At 43.4% G+C, this 23,966-nt stretch overlaps 1 protein-coding gene across 20 annotated transcripts in view; it reads left to right on the top strand.

The window, feature by feature from the left end:
• CACNA1C (calcium voltage-gated channel subunit alpha1 C) overlaps positions 1 to 23,966 on the top strand; it is a 465,854-nt gene that overhangs the window by 400,184 nt on the left and 41,704 nt on the right. For 14 of the 20 annotated variants that reach the window (XM_032106992.1, XM_032106982.1, XM_032106987.1 and 11 more), the window contains one exon: positions 9,852 to 9,935. In XM_032106992.1, the coding sequence (XP_031962883.1) occupies positions 9,852 to 9,935 (84 nt within the window). Of the gene's footprint in view, positions 1 to 9,117; positions 9,202 to 9,851; positions 9,936 to 23,966 lie in introns of all 20 variants that reach the window. The other 6 variants (XM_032106990.1, XM_032106978.1, XM_032106989.1 and 3 more) reach the window with 2 other exon arrangements.

The raw sequence follows: 23,966 nt of genomic DNA, 5'->3' as shown, positions 1-23,966 counted from the left end.
CCTTCCAAACACTTTAAAGGAGAAGAAAGCAGTGCCAGACTAAAGTTGTTCTATTGTGCATATGCTTATATTCTGAGATGGCATAGGCGTGACTGAACCTAAACAAGTCATGCAGTGTGAAAAACACTTGGTAGGTGAATGTAACAGAAGAAATGAGATGGATGATGAGAAATGAAACTTTCACCCTAAATCCTAGCTCATAACTCTACTTGAATCTGGGTCAGGAGGCATCAAAGCCTTCCTTGTCAGCACTTGTTGACATCCTGTATGAAGTAGGCTCTTTCCCATTTCATTGCAGAAAATAAATATAACTGGCACAAAGTCAGGAGCAGAGTGCACCTCATTTGGTTTCTTTGTTGGTGCCCCTAAGAAAGAGGCCAGCAACGAAATGAGTATCCAGAACAAACTTCCTTCTTCATAAAAAGAACTTGTCCTTTCATGTTCTGGTGGGAACAGTTGGTGAGGGACAAAAAGGCTGTTTGATCTGCTGCTCCCCATGTTACATCTGTTGTTTAAATGCAGGATGTTCTCTTTCCTGGAGGACAAGGCCAGCAATTTTCTGCAAATAGATCCTCTAATTACCATAGAGAGTGTGTGAAATCTCTAACAATGATCAGCCAGAGCTGCGCAATCCACCAGCTTTCCGAAGGATCAATGGAGAATGCAGTAGGCAGAAAAGACTGTTAAAGGATCTGTGTAAGCTTCAATGATGGAGGACCTTTTCCTTCACAGCAAACGTACCCAGAGAATTCGCATCTGGCTGCCACATTATGACAGGTGTGTTTTCAGTCTGGCACTTGGGGGCTTTAATATCATTATAAATGATCAAAAATAATGATATGACTGCACAATGCAGCAGTGTGGGAAGCACTGTATTAGCTGTTGCACTTAATTATTTAATACAGAAGATTATTTGCACGGTGTTAAGAGCCCAGTGGGATGGTGAGCCAGGGCCTTGCTCACAGCAGCATCCACGGCAGCAGCAGCCTGCAAAGGGAACGGTGCCAGGGAAAAAAAAGCCTGGCACTTGCTCTCCCTCTCAGACAAAAAATCCCAAACCTCCATCACTTCATGTGAGGTTGTTTCAAAGGGTCAAAAGCTCTCACAGATGTGAATCTTCACGTAAGAATGGTACCAGATAACAGACTGCGATACAACGCCTGTTAAGAACCATTCATCGTGTTGGAAAGTGATATTTGACTGGCAAATGGTCACCTGGCCCACATCTGAGAGGTGATTTCTCTTCTCTCATGCATCTGGCTTTTGGAGACCTTGGAAACTTTAGTCTTCTTTCTTTCTGCTTCCCCGAGAGTAAAATGAGAGTAATCCTTCTCTTTTGGTGAGTTATGATTGATGGATTACATAAAAATAAGTATTATTTTACTAACTATTCTAATCCATATAAAATTAAGCCTTTTACGAAAATGGAGATAACTTACCAAAGGAAAGAAACTATGTAAAAGCCCTACTGCTCATACCTGCTGCCCTGTTTCTTGAACATTGTGCCCTCCTGCCAGTCAGTACCCACTATCCACTCAGCAACCACGTCAGAGCAGTCCATAGCCTCCTCCCAGCCTTCATATGGAGAGAGGGAAGCTGTTCTGAATCCAGCCCCATTTTCAGAATGGTTCTTCACCCACTGCTTGCCACTGTCTCATCTTCCCACAACATGAAGCAACTCTTCACCCTGAGAGATTTGTCACTTCTGTTCTTACAGGCTGAGTTTTACTTCTTTTTAATCATTCTTCCCTGGGCTGGGATGTCAGTCCAGCTTTAGAAGACAGACTCTCTTAAACAGTAAAGCCCATCCTTTAGCTCTTTTCATAGGACTGTTTGATATTGCTGGGTTGGTTTATTGCCCTCAGGAGTTATTTATTGGCTCTCATCAAGACATGCTGCTTCCAGACCTTCCAAAGTCTTTGAGCACTTGCAGCTTCTTCCAAATGGAATTTGACAGCAAAATTCTCATGGAATGCATTTTGGGATAAATGATCTGTTCAGCCATCACGTTCACTTTTCAGTCTTTCTGGTAAAACTGGTACTGATTTTGTTTCTCTTCACTGAGAACGAGTCTGGTTTGTGGCTGCAGGGCAGTAATTGTTAAATGACTGCAGTGTTCTTACTGTTCATGAGAAAAAGGGCCTAACTCCTCGTGGGGTATTGCTGTGCCACAATATACCTGTAGGAAGGCTGAGAATGTTTATCTTACTTTCTAGTTTTGTTACTTTTCTAGCAAAATTTATAAGAGAGCTTTCAGCTGTTCTGCCACCATTTTCATGCATTTATATCAAGGAGGCCTTAGTCATTATTGTTGAGAGGCATTACTCACCCTTCCTTCGAAGGCAGTTAAGAGCAATCCAGGCCAAAAATTACATCAGGACCAGCTAGTTTAATCATCTGGTTTCAGCATGTTTTACTTTATAATTTTCTCAGGCCTTCTCAGCATATTGCCTTGAAATACAATCTTTGCTATGTCTAAGAGATGCTTTCATAATAAATGCTTCCATCTTGCCTTTGCCATGCTTCTTTCCCAGTCTTTGGAGGATCTGGGACCATAATGTCGCACTTCAAGCCTCCCCTGTGGCTGAGAACTTGTGTACTTCTAACCACTTTGCAGTAAATGAAACAGAGGGAGATGTGTGGGTCTGTGTCACCAAGTGCCACCACCTTCAGCACCTAAACGGGGCCTGTGAGAAGGCTGGAGAGGGTCTTTTTACAAGGACACCCAGTGATAGGACAGGGGGGAATGGCCTTGAAAGAAGGCAGGGTTAGCCTAGGTAATGGGAAGAAATTCATTACTGTGAGGGTGGTGAGGCCCTGGCACAGGCTGCCCAGAGAAGCTGTGGATGCCCCATCCTTGGAAGTGTTCAAGGCCAGGCAGGACTGAGCTTTGAGCAACCTGGCCTGGTGGAAAGTGTCCCTGACCACAGCAGGGATTGGAACTACATGACCTTTAATGTCCCTTCCAGCCCAAACCATCCCATGAGTCCATGTAGATGAGCATGGAGGCACCACGGGGCCGTTTAGAAAATACAGTTCTGGTGAAATGAACTGGATTGCAAAATCTGGAAATGGAAATTCCCAGTTCACAGATCAGATATGATACAGTCTTTTCTAGTCATGTCGTCCAGACACTATCGCTTATCAGTAGGTGTGTAGAGCATAAAAAAGGATCTGTTGACACATAAGAGATTCTGTATTTCCAGCCCCCATAAATGTTAAAGTTTGTCAAATAGTGGCTTGGGCACCTTGGTTCAGGCAGTGGGTCTTTTTCCTGTGATGGAGATATTTGCTCACCAGAAGCACAGGTGTGAGACCTGTAATTCGCTTTAGGACCTACAGGATCTCAAACAATAATCAGGTGTCCACTTCCAGGTGGCTGTAACGAGGTACCTCAGTTTTCTACCCTGGACCTAGAAATAAACATCTGAGGTCTTTTTCCAGATCACAGAGCCATTCAGTTCCTCCAACTCTTTTGTTTCTATCAAGCAGAGTGTTCAGGATGTCCAAGCAGGCCCTCAGACCTCAAGGGACACCTGTCTGCTTTCACAGGTGCCCTCATTGTGAGAGAGAGCATGAAAAAAGTGAGGGAGGTTAAAGGAAAACATCAACGTTTTTGGGTGTCCATCTCAGTCTACAAGTTGGCCTTGTCTTCTTATGGACTAAGCAAAGAGTCACAAGGCTCCTTCAGAACTCACCAGAATAGTCTGGAGTGATGAAATGCTGCTCTTCTCTTTGCCTGTCTGTGGAAAGATTTGATGGAGTAGAAGGGAGCCTTGTTTAATTCCCTGCAGCAGTGACTCATTACAGCGACTGGTAGGTGAACCGCAGGGACTCCGTGTCTCGGAATTAATCCATCAGTGGATGAGAGTTGATAGATAGTATGCAAATAGATGCTGTTTTCCTGCAGCCTGTCAGGAACTCCAAGCAGCTGCATCCTCCACTTGATTCCTTCTCTATTAGGTTCTGCTAATTCCCCTGATTGCTGTTATGGCTAAATGGCATCTTAGCACAACGGAATTTGCATCTGACACACGTCTCCATTCCATGTCAGGAGCTTTTGTAGCTTTGTAAGATTGTTCAGGGCACACGTGAATCCCCCAAATCTGCTGTGGGAGCGAGTGCCAAGAGCCATGGAACTGTGTAAATGTCCTTTGATTCTATGCTGTCCCTTTTGCAAAAGTACTTTCAGGGAAAGCCTCTTTTAATGAAGTCTGAGAAGAGACTCTCACAGCTCTAAACAGCCTGCAGCATTTTCAGAAATGAATTCTTGCATTAACTAAACATCAGCCAGACTAGCAGTTCATCTCATTTTGCAATTCCCTAGCAAAGTCTGCTTTGCCCTTTACAATCAGCAGGAAATTTTTGCTAACAAATCCCCCTGAGTATCAGGGTATCAGCCCCTTTCTCTCCTTCCTGTATACTCTCTTCAGCTGATTTAGACTTGATGCTTCTTTTTGTTGTTTTAGCATGCAGGATTATTTCTGAGAAGCGGTAGCAAGCTTCTCCCGTGCTTTGCCCACCTTTTAGGCTGTGCAGTTTTCTCTGTGTCTTAGTTTCTCCTCCCCAACGCTTCATGTCTGTATTCATAAATGCAAACGTGCATGCAGGTAAGCAGGTCCTTCCCTTTTATCCTACAACACTGCAGCATCATCTTCCACTGGGGACCATCCCACCTACATTCAGATCCCACCCAGTGAATAGCCTTGACCTTGCTGTGCTCTTCATCTTTAGAGGCTTTTTTCTCAGAGGGGTTTGTTAAGCTTTGCTGGCCGCCTCAGAAGAGGCAGAAATGAAAGCCTGTGACTAAGCAGATAAACAGCTGCACGTAAACTAACACACAAGTGACCCTGCAGGTCCCACAGGGCTCGATGCTCAAAACCCAGCCAGTACCATGACTCAACAGCACCCTTCCCCTGAGGACTTCTGTGCTTCAGTGTGGATGCACAGCACTCCAGACACCCCATATTCTTACTGTGGGCTCCAGGTGACTCTGAACTTCAGACAGATTCCAGTGGGAAATTTTCCTTGTTGTTATTATTGAGGCTTCTTAGATATCCTATTTAGGATCTCACATTTACAAAAAGTAGGAAAAATGGTGTCCAGAGATGTCAATGCCTCCATTAGCACCTAAATAAACCCTAATTTCTTTAACAGCTAATCTCAGCAACTAGGAAACCTAAAAATGATTGGTATACTCATTCTGAAATGTCTGCTCCTCTCGCACAAATGAGATTCCATTCCAGTCAGCTACTGCATATTTATGCTCAGCCTTTCATTAACTTATTGATCATGTGGTGATACACTATCATTTGCTACCTTTGGGGGGAAAAAAATGGGGAAAAAATGTTCTCTACTGGTGGGGCTATCTCATGCTTCCTGAATATTCAATCCAATCCTCCTGGTCTCTCTCTGTCCTCTTTTCTCCCCAAAAGCTTCATGGATCTCCAAAGACATCCCACAAGAGAGGGTGACTACCATTCCCCAGTAAAGCCCTGAGGATGCCATCATGTGGCATGCAATTATAGCTAAGTCAGGGTCAAGCGTCTCCCTTTACGGGTAAAATATGGTATTACACTCTAAATTCCTGTCCTGCAAAAACAAACAGTGCCATCAATTCATTTCCAGTCAAACCTCCACCCTCTTGGGAAAAGTATGCAGAACTTTCTGGTGGGAAAAGTATTTTGGAAATGCAACCTCTTTATTAGAGTGAAAGCTCTTCCTTCATTCAGCTTGTCTGTCATGAGCCACCCTGGTACACTCCAGTGAGGAATGTGGCTCAAAGAGGCACTTTGAGGTCACAAGAGGCAAGTCCTGAAGGGGTGTAGTTCACTCTCATTACACACTCATAACTCATGGCCAGGTTATGAGGTCTGGTCCAAAGCTAAGTCCCACATGGCCATTTGTAGGTAAATGTCTCTAAAGAGGGTGGGAGGCTTTTCAGGGAAGGATTCCATCACCTTACACCCCAATGAAGCGTCTGTGTTCTCTGTTTCCTTGAGCTCTCTTACTGTAAATAACATCTTCCTATTTTTCACCCTTCTGTTTGAAACACAGAGGGAGCAGGTGAGGAGGAAAGGAAAGTTTTAAAATTCGTGTGTTTCCTTAATTCAACACTAGCATTTTGGATGTGGGGTTGAGTAAAACTGCATTCATACCCAATGTTCCTCTCTATCACCTATCTGAGAGGCACAGGAGGAAGAGAAGAGCCCTCTGGGGTCACCTTACAGCCACACAATAACAGTCTGGGATAATGCTCTTTCTGGGATCCCAGAGCAGACCAGCCCATGACTTTCAAGCAAGGATCTGGCTGCTGAGACTCAGTGGAGCATCCCAGGAGAAAGAGCTCGCAGTGTAAATTTGGAGCAGCGCTGTTGAAGTCAGCAGAGTGACTCCAGACACACTGTGGTGTCTCAAAGGTCCAAAGCAGCTGGTTTTGATGACAGTGGAAAAGGGACCTTTTCTTTCCAGGCCTGAATCTCTCCTGAGTTGTGCCAACTCTGTCAGCGCAGTGTCATTGCTTCCAGCGAGGTTGTATTACTTCTGCTGGGAGCAATATTTAGCTCACTGGCTTTGGTGGTCATCTGAGGACAGGATTTGATGCCATTTGTTACCTGGGTTCTGTATCAACAGCAAATGCTGTTTTACCAGCAGCAGTGCTTATTGGGCTCTATGTAAAAAGCAGCTGAGTAAAAAGAAATTGTAAATTTGGTTACACCCAAAACATTCTTTGCAGTATGATGCCAATCATAGTAAAAATACTAACTATCCATCATTACAGACTTGAAAGTCATTAAAAGTCATCATTTTCATGGGTAAACCTAAACAGCGTGTTTTGAATCTTAACCCTTGCAGCTGCCCAAAACCAAACTCTTGGTTTTTATGAAGTTGTTTGGATTCCTGCTGAAATCCTTAGTAATTCCTAAATGATGCAACTTGAGAGGAAATAGAAGAGAACCATGCTGTTGAACACATGTATTCATCTGGCATGTGGGCAGTGCCGGTGCCTTCTGCAGGACTGTGCACACGGACGGGGCAGGAGGATTGGGTCTGTTGTCTTCTACTCTGTTCTTTGATGCTGCAAGTGCACTGTCTGCCAAGGTCGCAGCAGGCTGCAAAGGCACTTTGTGTAACTCTGTATGATCTGTGTCTGTCCTTTATTTATTCAAAATGCGTTTGCCTCTCCAATTTAATCTGCTGTTCTCTCCCTCCCCTTCCTCTTGCTGAAGTCTAATTACAGTTTTATTCCAGGTCCATCTGGTTGCTAATGATGCTGGACATCACCGCTGAATTCATTCTAATATTTGTTGTGTATTTCTAGGCTGGACGCTGAATAATAATATTCTCTGAATTTGCTTTTGCTCCTGTTTCCTTCCTCCCTGTTCCTAGCTAATTGTGTAGTAACGTGTAGCCATGGGATTGTTGCTCCTCCCAGTGTAGATCTGCTAAGAGAGTTGCCTATTTCAGGCTGCAGAATAAAGGTGTTTTATTCTGGTTTTGAGGAGAAGATTTCAAAGTCCCCTCTACCAGCTCCCTTCACTGGCGTGGGACCAGCTGGGCAGTGGCTTTTTCTGCTTCATCTTTTCTTTTCTTTTTTTTTTCCCCTGCCCAAAATGTAATGCTGTTCATAAATGTGAGTCCCGAAGTCTCACAGAGGCAATGTTTCAGCAGATAGACACTTTTGCCAGTGCCTGCTCCATGTGATGGTTGAACCCACAGCAATCTGAGGCTCCCAAGCCTGACTTTGTACAGTGCCAGTACTGAGATAATTATTTTTTTCTTTCTTTTTTTAAATTTTTTTACTTTTCTCCTTTTTGCTTTCTGCAATGCTGCCTGGGAACACAGGCTCACACTTTACCCATGACCTGACTCTTTGACTAAGAATAGCAGTCACAGTGCAACTCGGGTTCAGTCTCACAGGAGACATGCTGCAGCTGGGAAACAGGGAGGTCACATTAGCCCATGCTCACGAAACCAAACACATGAAAGGAGGACGGAGGATTTTGTATGTTTGCCTCCTTTTAAGACTGCAGAACAAGGGGAAGAGATTGGCACAGGTGCTCAGTGAGCCAAGATGAATTTTCTTTGCTCGTGACATTGACTTGTAGAGGAAGTTTACATACAGAGGTTCATCTTCTAGGCTGAACAGGACCTTTTCCAGAAGGGTCCTGTATCCTTGCAGCCTATCCAGCCAAAAGTTATGCAGGATGAGGACAGCAAGCAGTGCTGATTAGCATCTCCTGAGCTCTGCTTAGGATGAGATGTTTGAGATAGCCCCTGAAGTGATCTGGACAGCCAAGGTGACAGTGCTGCTGTGGCCCTGGCTTTAGCAGGAGTGAGCAACAGCTCTTGCTCTGAGCAATGCTAAAGCCAGCTTTGCTCCTGTTCTCACCCCTTCCTGGTGGGATGAGCCAGGCTACGTTCACAGCTCCATTTTGAGGGGCGGATGTGCTTTCAGAGTAACAGAGACACCAGTCCTGCTCTGTATTATAGAGACAGGACCTAAAGCATTACTAAAAGAAACTGTTAGGCTGATGCCTGTTGTAATCCTGACTGTGGCTGGGTAAAGATAAAGGTGAGATTTAGATAGCACATCCCCAGCTTGACTGTGCCCTCTCCTCCTCCCTGGCGCAGCAGCAGGCTATTCCCTGCGCCCGCACAGAGCGTTACAGCTGGAACATGGACTGGGCCATTGATACTGACAGTGGGGAGCCATTTTTTGAGGGAACCATGTTACACTATTCCTGTACTCTCCCCTCTAAGTCAAATGGGAAGGGTGCTGCGTTGCCAGGAATGGAGATGTCTGGAGGAGCTGGTCCTGCAAGCCCCATTCCTGCCAGCAGCCGTGCTCAAAGTGATCTGTGTGGCTTCCCTTCAGCCCCTGTCCCAGAGTTGGAGGGGAGGGGTGGCTTCCCTGGAATCCCATGAGCTGGAGCGGGGCTGCTCGCACAAGTCAGGGAACCCAGGCCTGGGCTACAGCTTGAGACACAACAAGTAGACTTAAGAGGAGAACCCCTTGAGGTATCAGGGCAGAAATTCTAATGGTAATTTTGAACTGTTTTTGTCTGTCTAACATTCCTTTTTAATCCCCATCCTGCCTGCCCCTTCCTTATGTAGGGTTACTTTAGTGATCCTTGGAATGTTTTTGACTTCCTCATCGTAATTGGCAGCATTATAGACGTCATTCTCAGTGAAACTAATGTGAGTATTACTCTACCCTCCCCAGGATACCACCACCTCCTCCTCCTCTGCTGTTCCTTCTCTCTTTCTCTCTTTTTTTCTCTCTCTTTTTGTTTTCTGGTTTTTTTCCCTCTAGTCATGCTTTTATTGAACTTGCCGTCGTCCTTCTCCTTCTCCCAGGGAAAAAAAAAGGAGGGGGGGAAATGCCTCCTTCTTTTTCACTTGTCATAGCTGGCCCCAAGGCTGTGACTGGTGAAAGCGCACAGAGTTTGGGGTGTGTGTGCTTTTTTTCCCTCCAAAAGGTAGACATGCTTGAGTGTAACTTTCTGACTAACCAGGCTTTTGTTGATACCCTCCATCATGTGAAACGTTACAGAGGTTTGAGCAACCAATACTGTAGAGTGGTAAGAGACTATTTAATATGCCCACGTAACCTCTTTCTTTTCTTATTTTTTTCCTCTTCTCTCCCTCTTTCATGCTTTTGTTTTGTTTTTATTTTCATTTTATTTTATTTTACTTTTTACTTTTTTCCCCTCTTTTCTCCCTTTCCCTCTTTCTCTCCCTTCTCTCTCTCTCTCTCTCATTCTTTCTTCCTCTTCCTTCTTTCCTCTCTCTCTCTCTTTCTCTCTCTCTCTCTCTCTCTCTCTCCTTGGCTTCTCTGCCACATGCAGCACTATTTCTGTGATGCATGGAATACATTTGACGCCTTGATTGTTGTGGGTAGCATTGTTGATATAGCAATCACCGAGGTGAACGTAAGTAGCTGGCGTCTGTCCATGATCGTGCCTGCTCTAACATTCATTTGTCTTTCCCGGGTCTTTTTTTTTTTTTTCTTTCTCCCCCTCCCATTTCTTTTGAGTTTATTTTCAGAAATTTTGTTTAGTTTCAAAGCTCTTTCTTTTCTTTTTTTTTTTTCTTTTTTTTTTTTTTTTTTTTTAGTTTTATTTGGTTTGGTTTTATTCCGTTTTAATTTTTTTGGAACGACTTTAAGGACTTTTTGACTGCTGCATCATTTTCTTCCCTTCATAATCCGCCTGGCATGAATTAAACTGTATAGCAGGAAAAGTGATGGGAAACATGGAGTGTAAGTGAAAAAGCTCTTTGTGCCATGGGAAGCTGCTCGAATAGTCCCAGGCCAGCACTTTGGTCTGCCCAGTGTTATGCTTTGCTTCCCATGGCTGTTCAATACTCTCCACCCCACAGAGAGATAAAAGGTCAGTTCTTTCGAGGTGGAACTGAGGGAACCAAAACAGGAATCCTCCCTGTGCCTCCTCGCTCAGGCTTCCTCCAAATGAAACAAAGACCAAATCATCTCTGATTAGAGGAACCTGCTCCTAATGTTCCATTTCAAATGTGAAAATAATAAAAAAAAATAGGTAGACAAAGTAAAAACAAAGCAGAAATCCCAAAGGAAAACAAAGCACCAGAGTTCCAACCCTTTTTTTTTGTTTTGGTTTGCAACTTGATTTGCTCCATCCCTCAAATTGCACCAGCCCAATTGACACCAATTGGCCCCACTCATGGCCATCTCGGCAGAAAGGTGAAGGACTCAGTGAGCCACGGAGACTGAAATGAGCATCTGGTGTTCAGGAAATAAATCACACCAGGCAAATTTTTTCCTATATCTCTTTTTTTGGAGGTGGATGGATACAGAATTATAGGGTAAATAGGCAAAGGGTGGGGAAGAACACACAGATTTCCAAAAGAAAGGCTATGATGGGTTTATGAGCATAGACAAAAATTATGCTGAAAAATCCAGCTTATAAATGCCAGGAAAACAGAAAGATTGAAAGAAAATTGCTGTAAATACATTAAAGAACAGCAAATTAGTCTTGGATTTTGAAAATTATGTAGCCTTTGAATAAACAGTCCATCTTGGAATTGCTGTGTACTGTAGAGGCAATCCATTGCAAGGGGAAAAATGACAACATAGTTTTCACTCAGTGCTGTGTTTAGGGAAAAAAAATTAGGCAGCGTTTTAAAAAATACAAATGCCTTACTTGGAACTTTCCAAACAAAATATTTTTATATCTTGGTTCTAGTTTAATTTCTGTTCAGGTTCTTTTTTCTTTTTTTTTTTTTTTTTTTTTTTTAATTCTGAAACAGGACTATTTATTCAAGCTGTAACATTTTGATTTTGAATAAATGAATTTTTTTTTAACTAGTTTATTTTCCTTGTCTTTTAAAAGAATGGAAAATAGTTTTTAACTGAAAAGGAAGTTTTATTTTGCATCTCTTAAATGTCCTACCTTCTGGACACAAAGAATTGCTTACAACATTTGCCACAGAATGTTGTAAACAATTTTCATTACTCTTTTACTAGGTAGATATTAGGATTAGGCTGACTTTGTAGAGGGAGGTTACAGTGAGGCTGAAGTTGATAATTTTTAAGAGTGAAATTAAAACCTTTTCTCTGCCACACTCATCACAAGAAAACTAAATAGGGAACCTGGCAATAGCCCTCAGATTGTGGAAAAGTTCAATTCTCATGCACAGAGGGAGAACTGTACATGGCAATGGAGGGAATAAGCACAGTTAACTGGAGATGAATCATATTAAACATCAAGACTTCCCTGACTGATGTATTAGAATCCATACAAAAGTCTCGTAAGCAGAAAGGAAAGAAATCTGTGTGTTTTGGTCAATAAATGGAAGTTTATCATAGTCAGAAGCCCTAGACTGCAGGAAAATCCAATGGGTCCTTTTGAAGAAATTCAGATTAATGTCTTCATTAACTTCCACTGTCTGAGAGGAAGACAGTCACCCAGGTCTCCTCTTGCTGTGAGTGGGGAGGGATGCTCCCCTCCCCAGGCGCCCTGGACATGTCCGTGACAGGGAAATGAATTGCTCTTTGGAGGTGCCCACCAGTGGCTGGTGAGTGTCTAGGTTTGTTAGGTTTGTCTAGACGCACAGCTCCCAGACATTCAATTTAAAGCAGCATAAATCACATTCACTCTCAGCATCTTGTCGAGATAGTCATGCTGCTGCTGATTGTTGTGATCTTCAGTCTCCAGGGCTGTCCATACTGGTGCGCTTAATTGCCAGCGACAAGGCTCTCTCTAAATTCAAGTTCATGTCAGGCAAGGCCCAGAATCCAGTTTTTAGTTAGAGAAGCCTATGAAAAATGAGGGCATGCCTCTCTCCAAACAGCCAGCACCTGTCTTAGTTGAGGAGGCAGCAGGGTTGGCCCTGACTCTTTCAGTAAGGGCTGTGTAGAGCATTGTGTGATGGTCCCTCTGTTTCCTCTAAAGAATCCTTTCCTTCTATACAGTTTTACAGATCTCTGCACACGTCTTTTTGTTACCTGGCATGTTTAAATCTTCTTTTTTTATCTAGGCAAGTTCTTTGCTACTAGTTTCTAATGTTTGTTACTAAAAACTTGCACAACCTTTTGATGCACTGATAAATAAGCGGCAGCTATGGATTGAGTTTGTTCTGAAATGTTCTGAAATCCCTTTGCACTTATAACCCTTATTGAATAAGAGAATGTTTTGTATGTCGGTTTGTCCTGTCAGATTCCCTCTCTGCTAGCAGCACTTGGTATGTTACACCTGTAGAAAATGGGCTTTGGAAGTAGCAGCCCATCTTGGACGGACGGTTGTCATCCTCCCAAGCAGTGAGAGGCAGTTTATCAGACACACTTCTCCTGTCTCCTCAGGGGCTCGTTGCTTTCTTGCTGTCTGTGGGTTTGAGCAAACCCTGCCCTGTGTTTCTGTACACTGTCTTGTCTTGTTCCGAGAGACCTGAGGTCTGAAAAGGAAAGAAACAATAAACCCTGAAGTGCCAATCAGCTCCATGAATAGGAGACGTTTAGACTGGTCAGGTGCAGGGAAAACTTTTCTGCTTAACTCCTTAGAAGCTGAAGAGTGCTTGTGGTAGGATCTTGGAAGGTGCTCTTCTTGGAGGGAAGGGTCAGTTCTTATTGTGGTCAGTTAGAAGGGAAGATGGAGACTCCTGGCACAGGTCAGTTTGACCTGCAGCCATAGACACGTAAGCCTGAAATCTATGAGGTTCACCAGACGTTTGCACTCAGGGGAAGCAAACCCAGCAGGCACTGAGCTGTAGTTGTGAGGAGAGCCCTGACTGACTGACAGCCTCCACGGTGTGTGTGTGTAGGTCCGTGCTCGCTTTTGTTTGTGCAGTTCCCCATGCTCTGGTTTGTTGGTTTGTTTTTTTTTTTTTTTTTTCTTTTTGACATTTGTTTTTGTTTCTCGAAAAGGAATTTCCTAGACCAAAACCTTCGTTAAGACATATGTGAGTGTGCATGGGTGGGTCTTTGTGTATGCACTCCATTAATCGTATTGTATGGCCCTGAGTGTGTTTGGATGCCTGTATGGGCCACAAATCCACAGGAGAGTGTTCAGACATAAATCCATGTGTGGAGGGAAAAGAGTGTGAATGCAAGCACGTGTATTTCATGTGTATTTGTGCAGTGAATGGTTGATGAGGGATTCACAGGGGTCACTGTGTGTGTAACTGAGCCCATGTGACTGTCTGCCTGTGCGAGTTGGACCTGCTTATGGATGAGGGTTTGTGCCTGGGAGTTCCCTGAATGCTGGAATGTTCCCCTGCATGAGTGTGCACGTGCACGTCCAGCTCGGCAGACGTTCATTAGCATGGCTGTGCATTCCAAAACAGTGAAGAGCCATGTGCTCGCAAGGCAGGCTCCCCGCAGCATTTCTGAGTCCTTCAGGAAGCCTTTGCTTAAAACACCTCCATGGTGGGGAAATCTGTCAATCAGTAAGTCCAATCACGTCCAATCACTTGCCTCCTGCAGCCTGAGAATATCCCCTAAGTCCCCCCAACGAGCTCCACAGACACACAAAGGCATCTCACACAATTGAGTAAGTGCAAAGGGCACAGAGAAGGTTAAAATCTGAGGGGTTTAAAAACTTCAGAGTGGCACAGTTTCTGCCAAATTCACCTTTAAATTGCCTGACTCTGAAGCTGCCTTTTCAGAGCGTTGTTCTCAGTGGCTGTTGTACAGCTAACTTTGTAGCCACAAAAGGAAGATTTTTCTTTTTCCCCAAAATTTTTTGGAAATATTTAATGTTTGTTTTGGGACACTCTGAAGCCACTTCTTAAGTAACTAAAGAAGGAGGAGAGGACTTTTTAATCTTTTGCTAAAAAAAAGAACTTCCAAGGCAGAGACCACATCTACTACTGTGTCAACTCTCTTTAAGATCAAGAATGACTTCTGGGGAGTAAGATGAAAGATGGTATAATATATGAGGCCCGGGATGTAGGGCCTGTGGATTATATTCCTTGGACTCTGATTAGATCCCTGTACCTCAGTCTTCCCATCACTGGAGACTGTTATTATTCCTTACGTTAAAAAAGTATTGTTATTAGAGTTTGCAAAACCCTGTAAGCTCCTTATAAGAAAATCTTAAGGTGGTAAAAATTATTACTCTCTATTATAATTGGAAATAAATTTTATAGGAGCTGAATAAAAAACAGCAGGTTTGGACTACATCATCCAGAAGTAGCCCCAAGCACAGAATAGCACTTCCTTCCTTTCCACATCAGCAGACACAGCCTGGAGTTGAGTACTGTAAAGGTGACTAACAGCCTGCTGTCCCCTCCTCCAGGCAAAGAAAGTGGCTCATTACTGTTTGTTGCTCTGTATCAAACGGGGAAATCAAGTTCGATTTGTGCTGTGCTACAGTGCCCAAAGAAATGAAAGACAAACAGTCAGACCCTGAGTCGCTGGGAAAGCTGTTAATGTGACCTCCTTCCTCGCAGTCAGAGAGGAAAGCTGACACTTCCTTAGTCCATAGGGTCCTTTTTCCTTCATCCTTTCCCCTGCCAGTGTCAGACCAAAGAGACTGCATGGCTCAGTCTTCATTTGCCACCAAAGAACTGCTCGTATCAGTGCCCACTGAGCTGGATGAGTCTCTGGCCAGCTGAGGGGCTGTTCACCCAGCTGCAGCCGGCAGCTTGTGGCCTGCAGATGTTCCAGAGGCATGTCCAGGTGGAAGCACGTGTGTCTCCAGAGCACCACAGTGACAGTGGGGGTGTTGTGTGTTTGATTCCGTCTGTCTGTCTGGACAGGATGTCAGGGAGGGAGGGTTTGTGCCTCTCTGTGGGCCTGTCTCTGAGGGCTTCTGCCAGTGCCTCTGAGCGTGTCTGCATGTGCAGGTGCCTCTGTGTTCGTCAGCTGTGCTTGGGGATGCATGAGGATGACTGAGCAAACCATCTGGGCTGGTATCCATCCTGCCTGTTCATTCAGCACCACAGCTGCGTGTCTGAGTGTGTCTGTGAACACTGCAGGAGGCACAGAGGAGGAGGAGTTACCCCCCACAGGTACACAAGGCGATGCAGCAGATGTGATGAGCCAGGGGCGTGAGCATGGTCACAAGATGAGAATTGTCAGGGACAGAGAACCGGTGACTTGAGGGATTTTGTGAAATAATGGAATATTTCCGTGCATAAAATGCCCTCCTGTTGTAGCAGCACACGTTTTCCTAAGCGTGAACATTGCGACTGGTTTGAGGGTTGATGGACATGGTGGGGTTTTAATGGGAGACATGACAGGAGGAGAGTGCAGTGTTGTGTGTGGGCTGATCCATGGTGGCATCTGGGAGACACAGGACTTGGGTGTTTCAGGAAGTAGCACTCCTGTGAAGAAGGCTAGGGAAACCCAAACCCCACCTTGGTGTATCCCTTCCCTAAAAAATGTTGGTCAGGTCTGTTTTGCCCAAGCCTTCTGGGTAATGGTTTGGTGTTTGTCCATCAGGTATTCAGGAGAGCTGAGCACTTCATGCCTTGCACTTCTGAAAAGATTTCCAAATTCTGTTAGGAAGTCAGCAGAGGGTTGCAGCTTGCTTGAATCCTAAGTACTCATGCAGTAAGGTCAGAAAAATATCAAAGCATTGAGCTCCCAAGACTTGGAGACCTGTGCAGTGATTTCTCATTTAGCCTATTTTATTTCTGATGTAAAGCAGCTCAGGCTTAAACCAGGCGCATGAGGCCCTTTTTTACAATCATCTCGCTTTTGGTGTCAAGAGGCTTCATATTATTTGCCATGATCTCCTGCTCCCATTCTTTGGAATATCTGAAAGCCTATACTTAAATCTCCCTCTCACCTTCTCCTGCACTCCTCCCTTTTAACCCACACCCCGCCTTTCTTCCTTTTCTCCCTTGCTCTCCTCTCCCCCGTCTCCAGCCACACTAAACCTCACGAGTTCATTTTCACTCTCAACCAATGTGTCTGAAGGCAGAGAACCAGTGGCTTGACTGCTGCAGTCCTTATTCAGGCGCGGTAGCCCCGGGCACGCGGCCTGCGCAAGGACTGCAGCGCTGGGCCCTGCGGCACAGCCCTGTGCACACACCCCTCCATGGGAGCAAGGATCGCGGGAAGGACGACATACATCCAGCCTGCACCTCAGTTGGGACTGGCATTCATATCTGTCGCTGTGTCTGTCTGTCTGTCTTTCTCTGCCTGTCTGGTTCTCTCTGCTTCCACGCCCTTTGCTGCTCAGATTTTGGCCATCAGCTGCCACCGGACGCAAATCTTTGCAATTCCTACAACTTGCAAGCTCGTTTACCCAAACCTTCCGGAAGAGGCAGAAAACATCTCCCTCCCTGTCCTTTCTCTCCCTCTCAAATGCCATCTGGGTAGAAGAGGCCTCCAAATTATGTAGCAAAGGGCTGGGGAAGCATAGTGGCTTCTTTTGACATCTTGTGTTGTCACACCCTTACTGCTGCCATCCCAGAAGTTGTCCGTAGTCCTGAGCTCTCCCTGTGTGCGTGTATATGTATGTATATATGACTTGTTTTCTTTTTGGAAAAGCTACTGATAAAATTGATGGGGGTGGGGAGGGTGGATTTGGTTTGTTTTGGGGTTTTTTTAACATCTGGTGGTGTTCTTATCATTGGAATGATTCAGGTAACGCACCACGGCGGCCCCAGCTGTAGGAAGCCACGTTGAAGCATGGTTGTGAGCTGTAGCAGTGGCAAGGGCTTTATTTTGCCTTTGAAGAACATCAGGAGAGCTGCCCTGAACTCTTCCAGAGATTAGGCTTAGATCAATTTGAATTTGATTACCTCCCATGCTTAATCAACAATTTCAGTGCATGTTTTTCACCCTGTCTTGGTGAGAAAGAAGTATGGTATGACTATCCAACCACAACCATGTTTGAACAGGGTTATTTTTGGTTTTATTTATGTATATATTTGTCATGATGATGGGGCCTCTTTTTTTTTCTTTTTAAACCTCTTGTCTTTAAAATGTTGGTATTTTGAGTGCATTTCTAGAGTTCATAATGTGATTTGCTCTTTAAAAGAGGTGGTTTTGGTAACTGCGCAACTTTTTCTGTATGGAAATCTATATGAAATATGGACAATCAGAAAAAAGTATGTATTTTCTGCAAAAAAAGGGGATAGTAAATGCAAATTACTCCTTACCCAGTTTACCTGAGTGTTTGAGCTGTTGCTAGCAGTGTTAGCACCACAAGAAGAAGGCAGGTAGTTCCCACGTTGAAAGACTGTTCATACTACCCAGTTTTAAGGAAGTACCTCAATATTGTGATTTCCACAAAATTGTTATACTTGGCTTCTGACGTTATTCCAGGCCCACGGAAAAATCAGAACATATTCTAATGCAGGGAAGACTTTAGCATAAAAATAAATGTGCCTTACTGGAAAAATTTAACCACACACATTCTCGTTAGTTAAAACAGGCAAAACAGAAGATAGAGAATCCAGGAGACCAAATTCTTAGAAGCTGAATGTGAAAGCAGCAAAAAGAAAGTTAGACAGCCCTGTGACTGTAAGACCTGATGCACAAACCTGTCTGGAGTCCTTCTGAGTGAAAATGTTTAAAATGGTGGGCCATAGCATCTCACTGACTGCCCTGAGGAGTGAATTGTGCTTTTAATTAGTGTAGGCTTGCACAAACACAAAACCTTGGTGGGTTTTAAGGCCTTTAGAGAAGTCCTGTTTTCTTATTTGACTGTAAATTATTGTTACAATAACAGTAAAAGCTAATAGTGGGAACACAAAGAACCACAGGCCTTGTCCTGTGTTGGTTCAATAGTAAAAATAAGTGTATGACATCTACATTTCAGTACAAAGAACTCTTTAAAAAGCCTACATCCAGGTTTTCTGACCAGTATTTAATTTTACTTGCCATTTTTCTATCATAGCACTTTGAAGAAAAAACCCACTACAATATTCTGCCATCAACATCCCTGATATATTACAGTTATATTTCATTTTCCTTTTAATCCCAATGTGTTTTTCCACAAAGCCAGTTAAAACACTCAAATTAAAAAGAACTACTCCAAGCTGATTATATTTTTCCATTGGCTTGCTAGCCAGGATAAATCATTCCTTTTGCCTAGCAAAAGTTTCTTTTAACTTTCCCTGAACTCTAATAGAGGTTGTATCTTTATACAAATCCACAGAAAAATCTCTGACTCTTGATTCCTTAGATCATCTCTGAATATATTAATGTTAATTAATGATCCCTAAGCGCCCTAAGTTAGATGGTCAAAAAGGTGCTTGTGTGAGTTCAAATCCAGTTGGTTCTGTTATCTTAGGCAATTCCTTGAAGCCATGAAAGATGCTTCTGGAGTTTAGATCTCTTTTTTCTCAGACCTACCTTGCTGAGAATGCCCAAGGAATTTTCCAGCCTCGCTGTTCTGCATTCACAGACTGCAGTAACAGAGAGGGCACAATCCCCTGCATTTCACTCGCTCAGTTTTGCTGCAAAAGCTCCTGTTCTTCATGCAAATCACAAGGGCTTTTAGATTCAGTGCTACAAGACCTCACTGCATGCACCATCTTGTACTATTGTGCATATTTGAAGAAATTCTAACCGGTCCCAGGCTGCACTGCCAGTGGCAGTGACAGCAACAGAGGTGAGGGAAGAAGGGAAGACACACACAAGCGTTTTACTTGTTTTCCTCTTTGACTTGCTCTTCTCCCCCATCTTCTTCTCCCCAGTGACTTTCTCCACATTTTGCTGAAATCTGGGGCAGCCAAGGTTTTCAGCAAGGCAGTAGGCAGTTCCCCTCTACTTTGTGTCACAGTAGTTTTTCCTCTCTGTCTTCAGCCAAGATCCCATCAGCCCAGGGGAAGAGCTGCTCCCCTTTGTGAGGGTTTTTGTGCCAGGCATTGGACAGCCTTTGAGCATGGTGATGGTACCAGTTTGCAAACCCAAATGCACAGACTTCCCATTAAATACAGACCCAGTTGTGGGGAGTTCGCTGCTCACCCAGATTTGTAATTGAAGGTAAACACATATAAATTAATTTTACCCTTTCTAATACAGTCAGTACAACACCCTCATTTAGCTCTTGCCTTGCTTCCCCTACACTCTCATGCACCAGCCAGCCAAACACAAGAGGGGTGTTTCTTTTATTATTTCTTAATAGACATCTGGTTTTAAAATGACTGTGCTCTTGCCATCGCTCCCTGCTCTGTTCTTTGTGGAGACTGTCTGGCACAACCTGCCAACAAAATGACTTCTGCTTCATATATCTTCCTGGGCATCTGCTAAACAGGACCCATTCCCTGCTGCATCCAGAGGACCAAGCTGTAGGGACTGGCTTGCTGCTTATGGTCAGCTGTTCGATGGCCAAAAATTATGACTTCGCTCTAATTGCTGTTGCAGAGTAATGGACATCCCAGCTGGTCACATCCCAGCTGTTGTCTCCAAGTCCACTTTGAAGCTCAGAGACACCAGTCAGCTGTGCTGCCTGCTGAGCCTTGTCTGAGTGGCTGAGAGAAAATCTCCTTCATCCAAAGCCAGACATCTTCACATAAGATGAACAGACATGAAGGCAAGGATGCCTCAGCTGTAAAGAAACACTTGTTAATTGAAAAAACATCAAAACAAATTGATGTTTAGAGACAGGGAATTTTAGGCTCAACTGTTTGACCATACTCGAACATAGTAAATCACATACACTGAGCATTACATATCATCTAAACTATCCCTACCTTTGTTTTTTTTAATCAAAGAATTAATCAAATCAATACTAATTTATTCTTGGAAAGATGTGTAGAACAATAAAATGTTGCTCAGTAGCTTTGTAAGATCTATCCCCAGTCTCCATATGACCACTTCTAATGTTTTCTGATAATGCCTGTGATTGGCATTTCAAATCCCAGAATGACTCGTAGGCTTTATTGTATCCCATATTATCATACAGAAATCCAATATGAGTCTGTAGGCTGGCTTTTTTGTAGGAAGTGTTCTGCATCAACATTAAATAACTTTCTAATTTAAAAGGCAATGAAAAGACATGGACTGGGAATTAAATACGAGCTGCTACAAATCTCAGATGAAAATGGTCCATAACAAACTCTCTGTTTGTGCTGCTGGTATCTCTGGATATCCCCCCTTGAGAAAAGATTAATTACACAAAACTGACAGGGGCTGAGTTCACCTACAGTCATCTAGAGCCTCTTGCAATCCACAGTCCTGCTGCTTTGGAGTGAAGGTGGATTGGGTTTTCTCCTGCTTCCACTGGCATGTGCAGTTTCTTTAAGCACCTTCATCAAAGCACAAGATGGTTCATTCAACATCACACTGTCCCAGAGCCTTTGGGCTTCCCAAAGGATGGATCCTGCAACACTGCGTGTGGAATCTTTCAGCTGGTAGCCTACCTGCCTTCCTTCCCGAAAAAACTTCTCCTGGTCCAGTCTCCATCTGGCTCCAAGAGTCTCCAAAAAGTTATACTGAGGAGTGGGGATTTTACTGCAGACCACAGGCCTCCTTCCGACCTTAACACCTCCAGTGTAATTCCCCATCACTTATCCAGGACTTGTACAGTACCACAAAAAGGCTACTGAAGTTTCCTTCTGGATTCGTGTGCTCCTGGAGTCCTACAAATTCCAAAGGTCTCCCTCCTCTCTTCGGCCTGAGGCTGCCCAGAGAAACCCGAGGAACACCAATACACAGAGAACACCACGTTTCACTCTGCTCTTCATTTTTCCTTCTTTCTTGTCCTTTTCCCACACCATGAAATCCTATCAGCTAATTCAGAAATAATTAACCAATATCTGCAGAAGTGCTCAAACATTCAGTGCACAGAAGACAAGCACAGCCACGGCAGAGGAAGGACATGCCTCTCTGGGAGTTTGCTGAATTCCTCAAATCTCCAGTCTGTGGGGAAGAAGAAGCCAGTAGATGTCACTGATCCTCTCAGGACACAAAGCTCCTGCCTATCAATGGCTCAGGAAGTTCATCTCAGAGAAGAGCTTTGTTGCCATTCCCATTTCCAAGGTAGGCCGTGGGATGCTACAAGAAATGGAAAAATCAGTTCTTATACAGTGCACAACAGCATGCCTTTAAAGTCATTAAGACTGCTGTGAATGTTTTGAACAGTCTCTTTCTTCTGTTTTATTTTGACATCAAAATCAGTGTCATGGTCCTAGTTCACAAGAACCTGAGCAGGCCAAGTGTGTCAGAGACCATCTCCGTGCTTGCAGACCTCTAGAGCAGCTGTGCCTTCACAACACTGCTACAGATAAGAAGTCAAGATGATGGATTTATTTGAGTGTTTGGGATGAAGGAACCTGGATGTGAAAATAACTTACTTGGAATGAGTCAAAACCAGATACAGGCTGTGCTCCTTTTGGAAAACCTGTCCCACAGATTTCTCTCCCTCTTCCCTCCCAGACAACAACAACAACAACAACAACAACAAAAAAAAAAAAAAAAAAAAAAAAAAAAAAAAAAAAAAAAAGAGAGAGAGAGAATAATGAGCAATGTAATGCAGAATGTAAGTCTTTCTAAAGAGGTGGAGGAAAAGACTGCCCTTTCCAGCACAGTGATAAATACACTGCTGAGTTTGATGTTTAAAAGCCATGTTAACTTTGCCTTAGGAAATGCACATTGGACTGCTTAGGAGCAGCAATGAGGACACTGTTGGATGATAATAAAACTGAGGAAAGCTGGAGAGATACGGGAACTTAAATTCTCACTCTTGCTCTCTCTCCATCTTGCTCAGTGGTCTGTTCTCTCCCCAAGGTCGTGTCCCTCAGGCTGCTCCAGGCTGGGACAGACTGATCATCTCCTTTGGGAGCCATTGCCCTGTGAATCAAGAACTGGTCAAAGGAAAAGGCAAGTTTAATGAAAAAAAGTTCATCACACATGGCTCCTGGCAGCGGTGTTCAAATCAGCAAAACCTCTCCTCTGTTACTCAAACAGAAAATCCTCAAAGTCACTCTACCTGTAAAACAAAAGTAAAAGGTCCTGCACACAAGTAGCTTTCAACATTTATTTTCATGGCTCAATTTATCTTCAGCAGCTTCTCATCCAGATGTTCTAGGGCTTTTTTTGGCTGCCTGTCCCACAAAACACAAATGATGAAACACAGGCAAGCTGCACCTGCCTCTCTGAGTCAGACCAGTACCTGTACCTGAAGATGAGCACTACATCTCTGATAGTGGTTAGTAGCTGCTTCTTTCACAGGAGTCCCCCAGCCTTGATTACCGTAAGACTTGATTACCCAGAGCTAATGAGAAGGATTATTAAAACATCCTGAAAATTAAGAATAATTTGCATAGATATACTTTACCAATTGTTCTGCTTTTCTGGAAGTCATGGGAAAAAATAGAGCTTTTAGCTGTGTAAAAAAGCAGCCTTTTCATTACTTGTCCTCTAATTGTCAATCTAGGGTAATCTGCATAACCAAATTAAAGCAATTGACTTTCCTTATATTTACCTTAAGCACTTGGAACCATAAGACTACTGTCTGACAATTTCATGGGTATATATATGAAATTAATTAATAAGCTATTCAAATTGGTATGATTTGCATATTTGAAGCTAATTAGAAAAGCAAGCTCCAGAATTTCAAAATCTTAGAATACATAGGAAATGAAGGGGAAAAAACTGATAGCTGCAGGACTCATTTGCTTAAAAAGTTACCTTGACCTTATTAACTGTATTCAAAACAGGCTTTTGTTGCATAGGGATATGGTAATGTTTCCCCTGAGGTCTGAGATCATGTGGAATCAGTGAAGGATAAATGCATATATATTGCATTGGGATGAGCTGACACTTGGTGTCTGTTGGCCCCCATGAGTTGGTGCAGGCAGAAATGTAATGGCAACTTCATTGCAGATGTCACATTTCTCCTAATTCCCCTTATTGCAACAAAGGAAATTTTAAGTCCCTGCTGCAGGAGTTCAGTCTCCTCTGCAGAGCTGTCTGAGTATTAGCATGTTATGCTGCACTGGAACACCCAGAGCTTTTTCCAGGGAAATCAGCAAGGCGTTCACCATTTGCCCCAGTAAAGGCAGCATCACACGCCTCAATTCCCTGTTTTCCTGTAAGATGATGCCCCTTTCTAATAGGCATTAAGTGATCCAAAAAAGCCTCTAGTGCTTCACCCAGATTAGAGCTATAGGGAGGCTGGATTTATTTTGTTTCCAAAAGCCCCTTGGAACATTTTTTTGTGTTTTAAAATAGAATGAAAATTTAAAGTTGAAAAACTTTCAGTAAAAAATAATTTCTGTTGAAATAATCAAGATTCAAAACATATGCTTAAGTAAAGTAAAAGCCGTTTAATCTGGCACGGATTTTTTTTCCTTAGTTATATATGATTTATAATGGAAATGTAAACCAAATTAAAATGTGTGAGGACAAAATGTGAGATATCAACCTTACATTTCTGAAATGCCTGTTTCAAAATTGGCATGTTTCTAGAGAACATTTGACTTTCAGCATCAGCATTCTTCTGACAGAAAATATTTTTGTAGGGAAAAAAAAGTTTTATTTGAAATGTTCCCAGAAATTCTCAAAGAGCTGCACACTTAAAGGAAGA

Source organism: Corvus moneduloides, chromosome 4 (genome assembly GCF_009650955.1).
Source record: "Corvus moneduloides isolate bCorMon1 chromosome 4, bCorMon1.pri, whole genome shotgun sequence".
Classification (NCBI taxonomy): domain Eukaryota; kingdom Metazoa; phylum Chordata; class Aves; order Passeriformes; family Corvidae; genus Corvus; species Corvus moneduloides.
The sequence above is the reverse complement of the archived record's forward strand: the minus strand, read 5'-3'. Positions and strand labels throughout refer to the sequence as shown.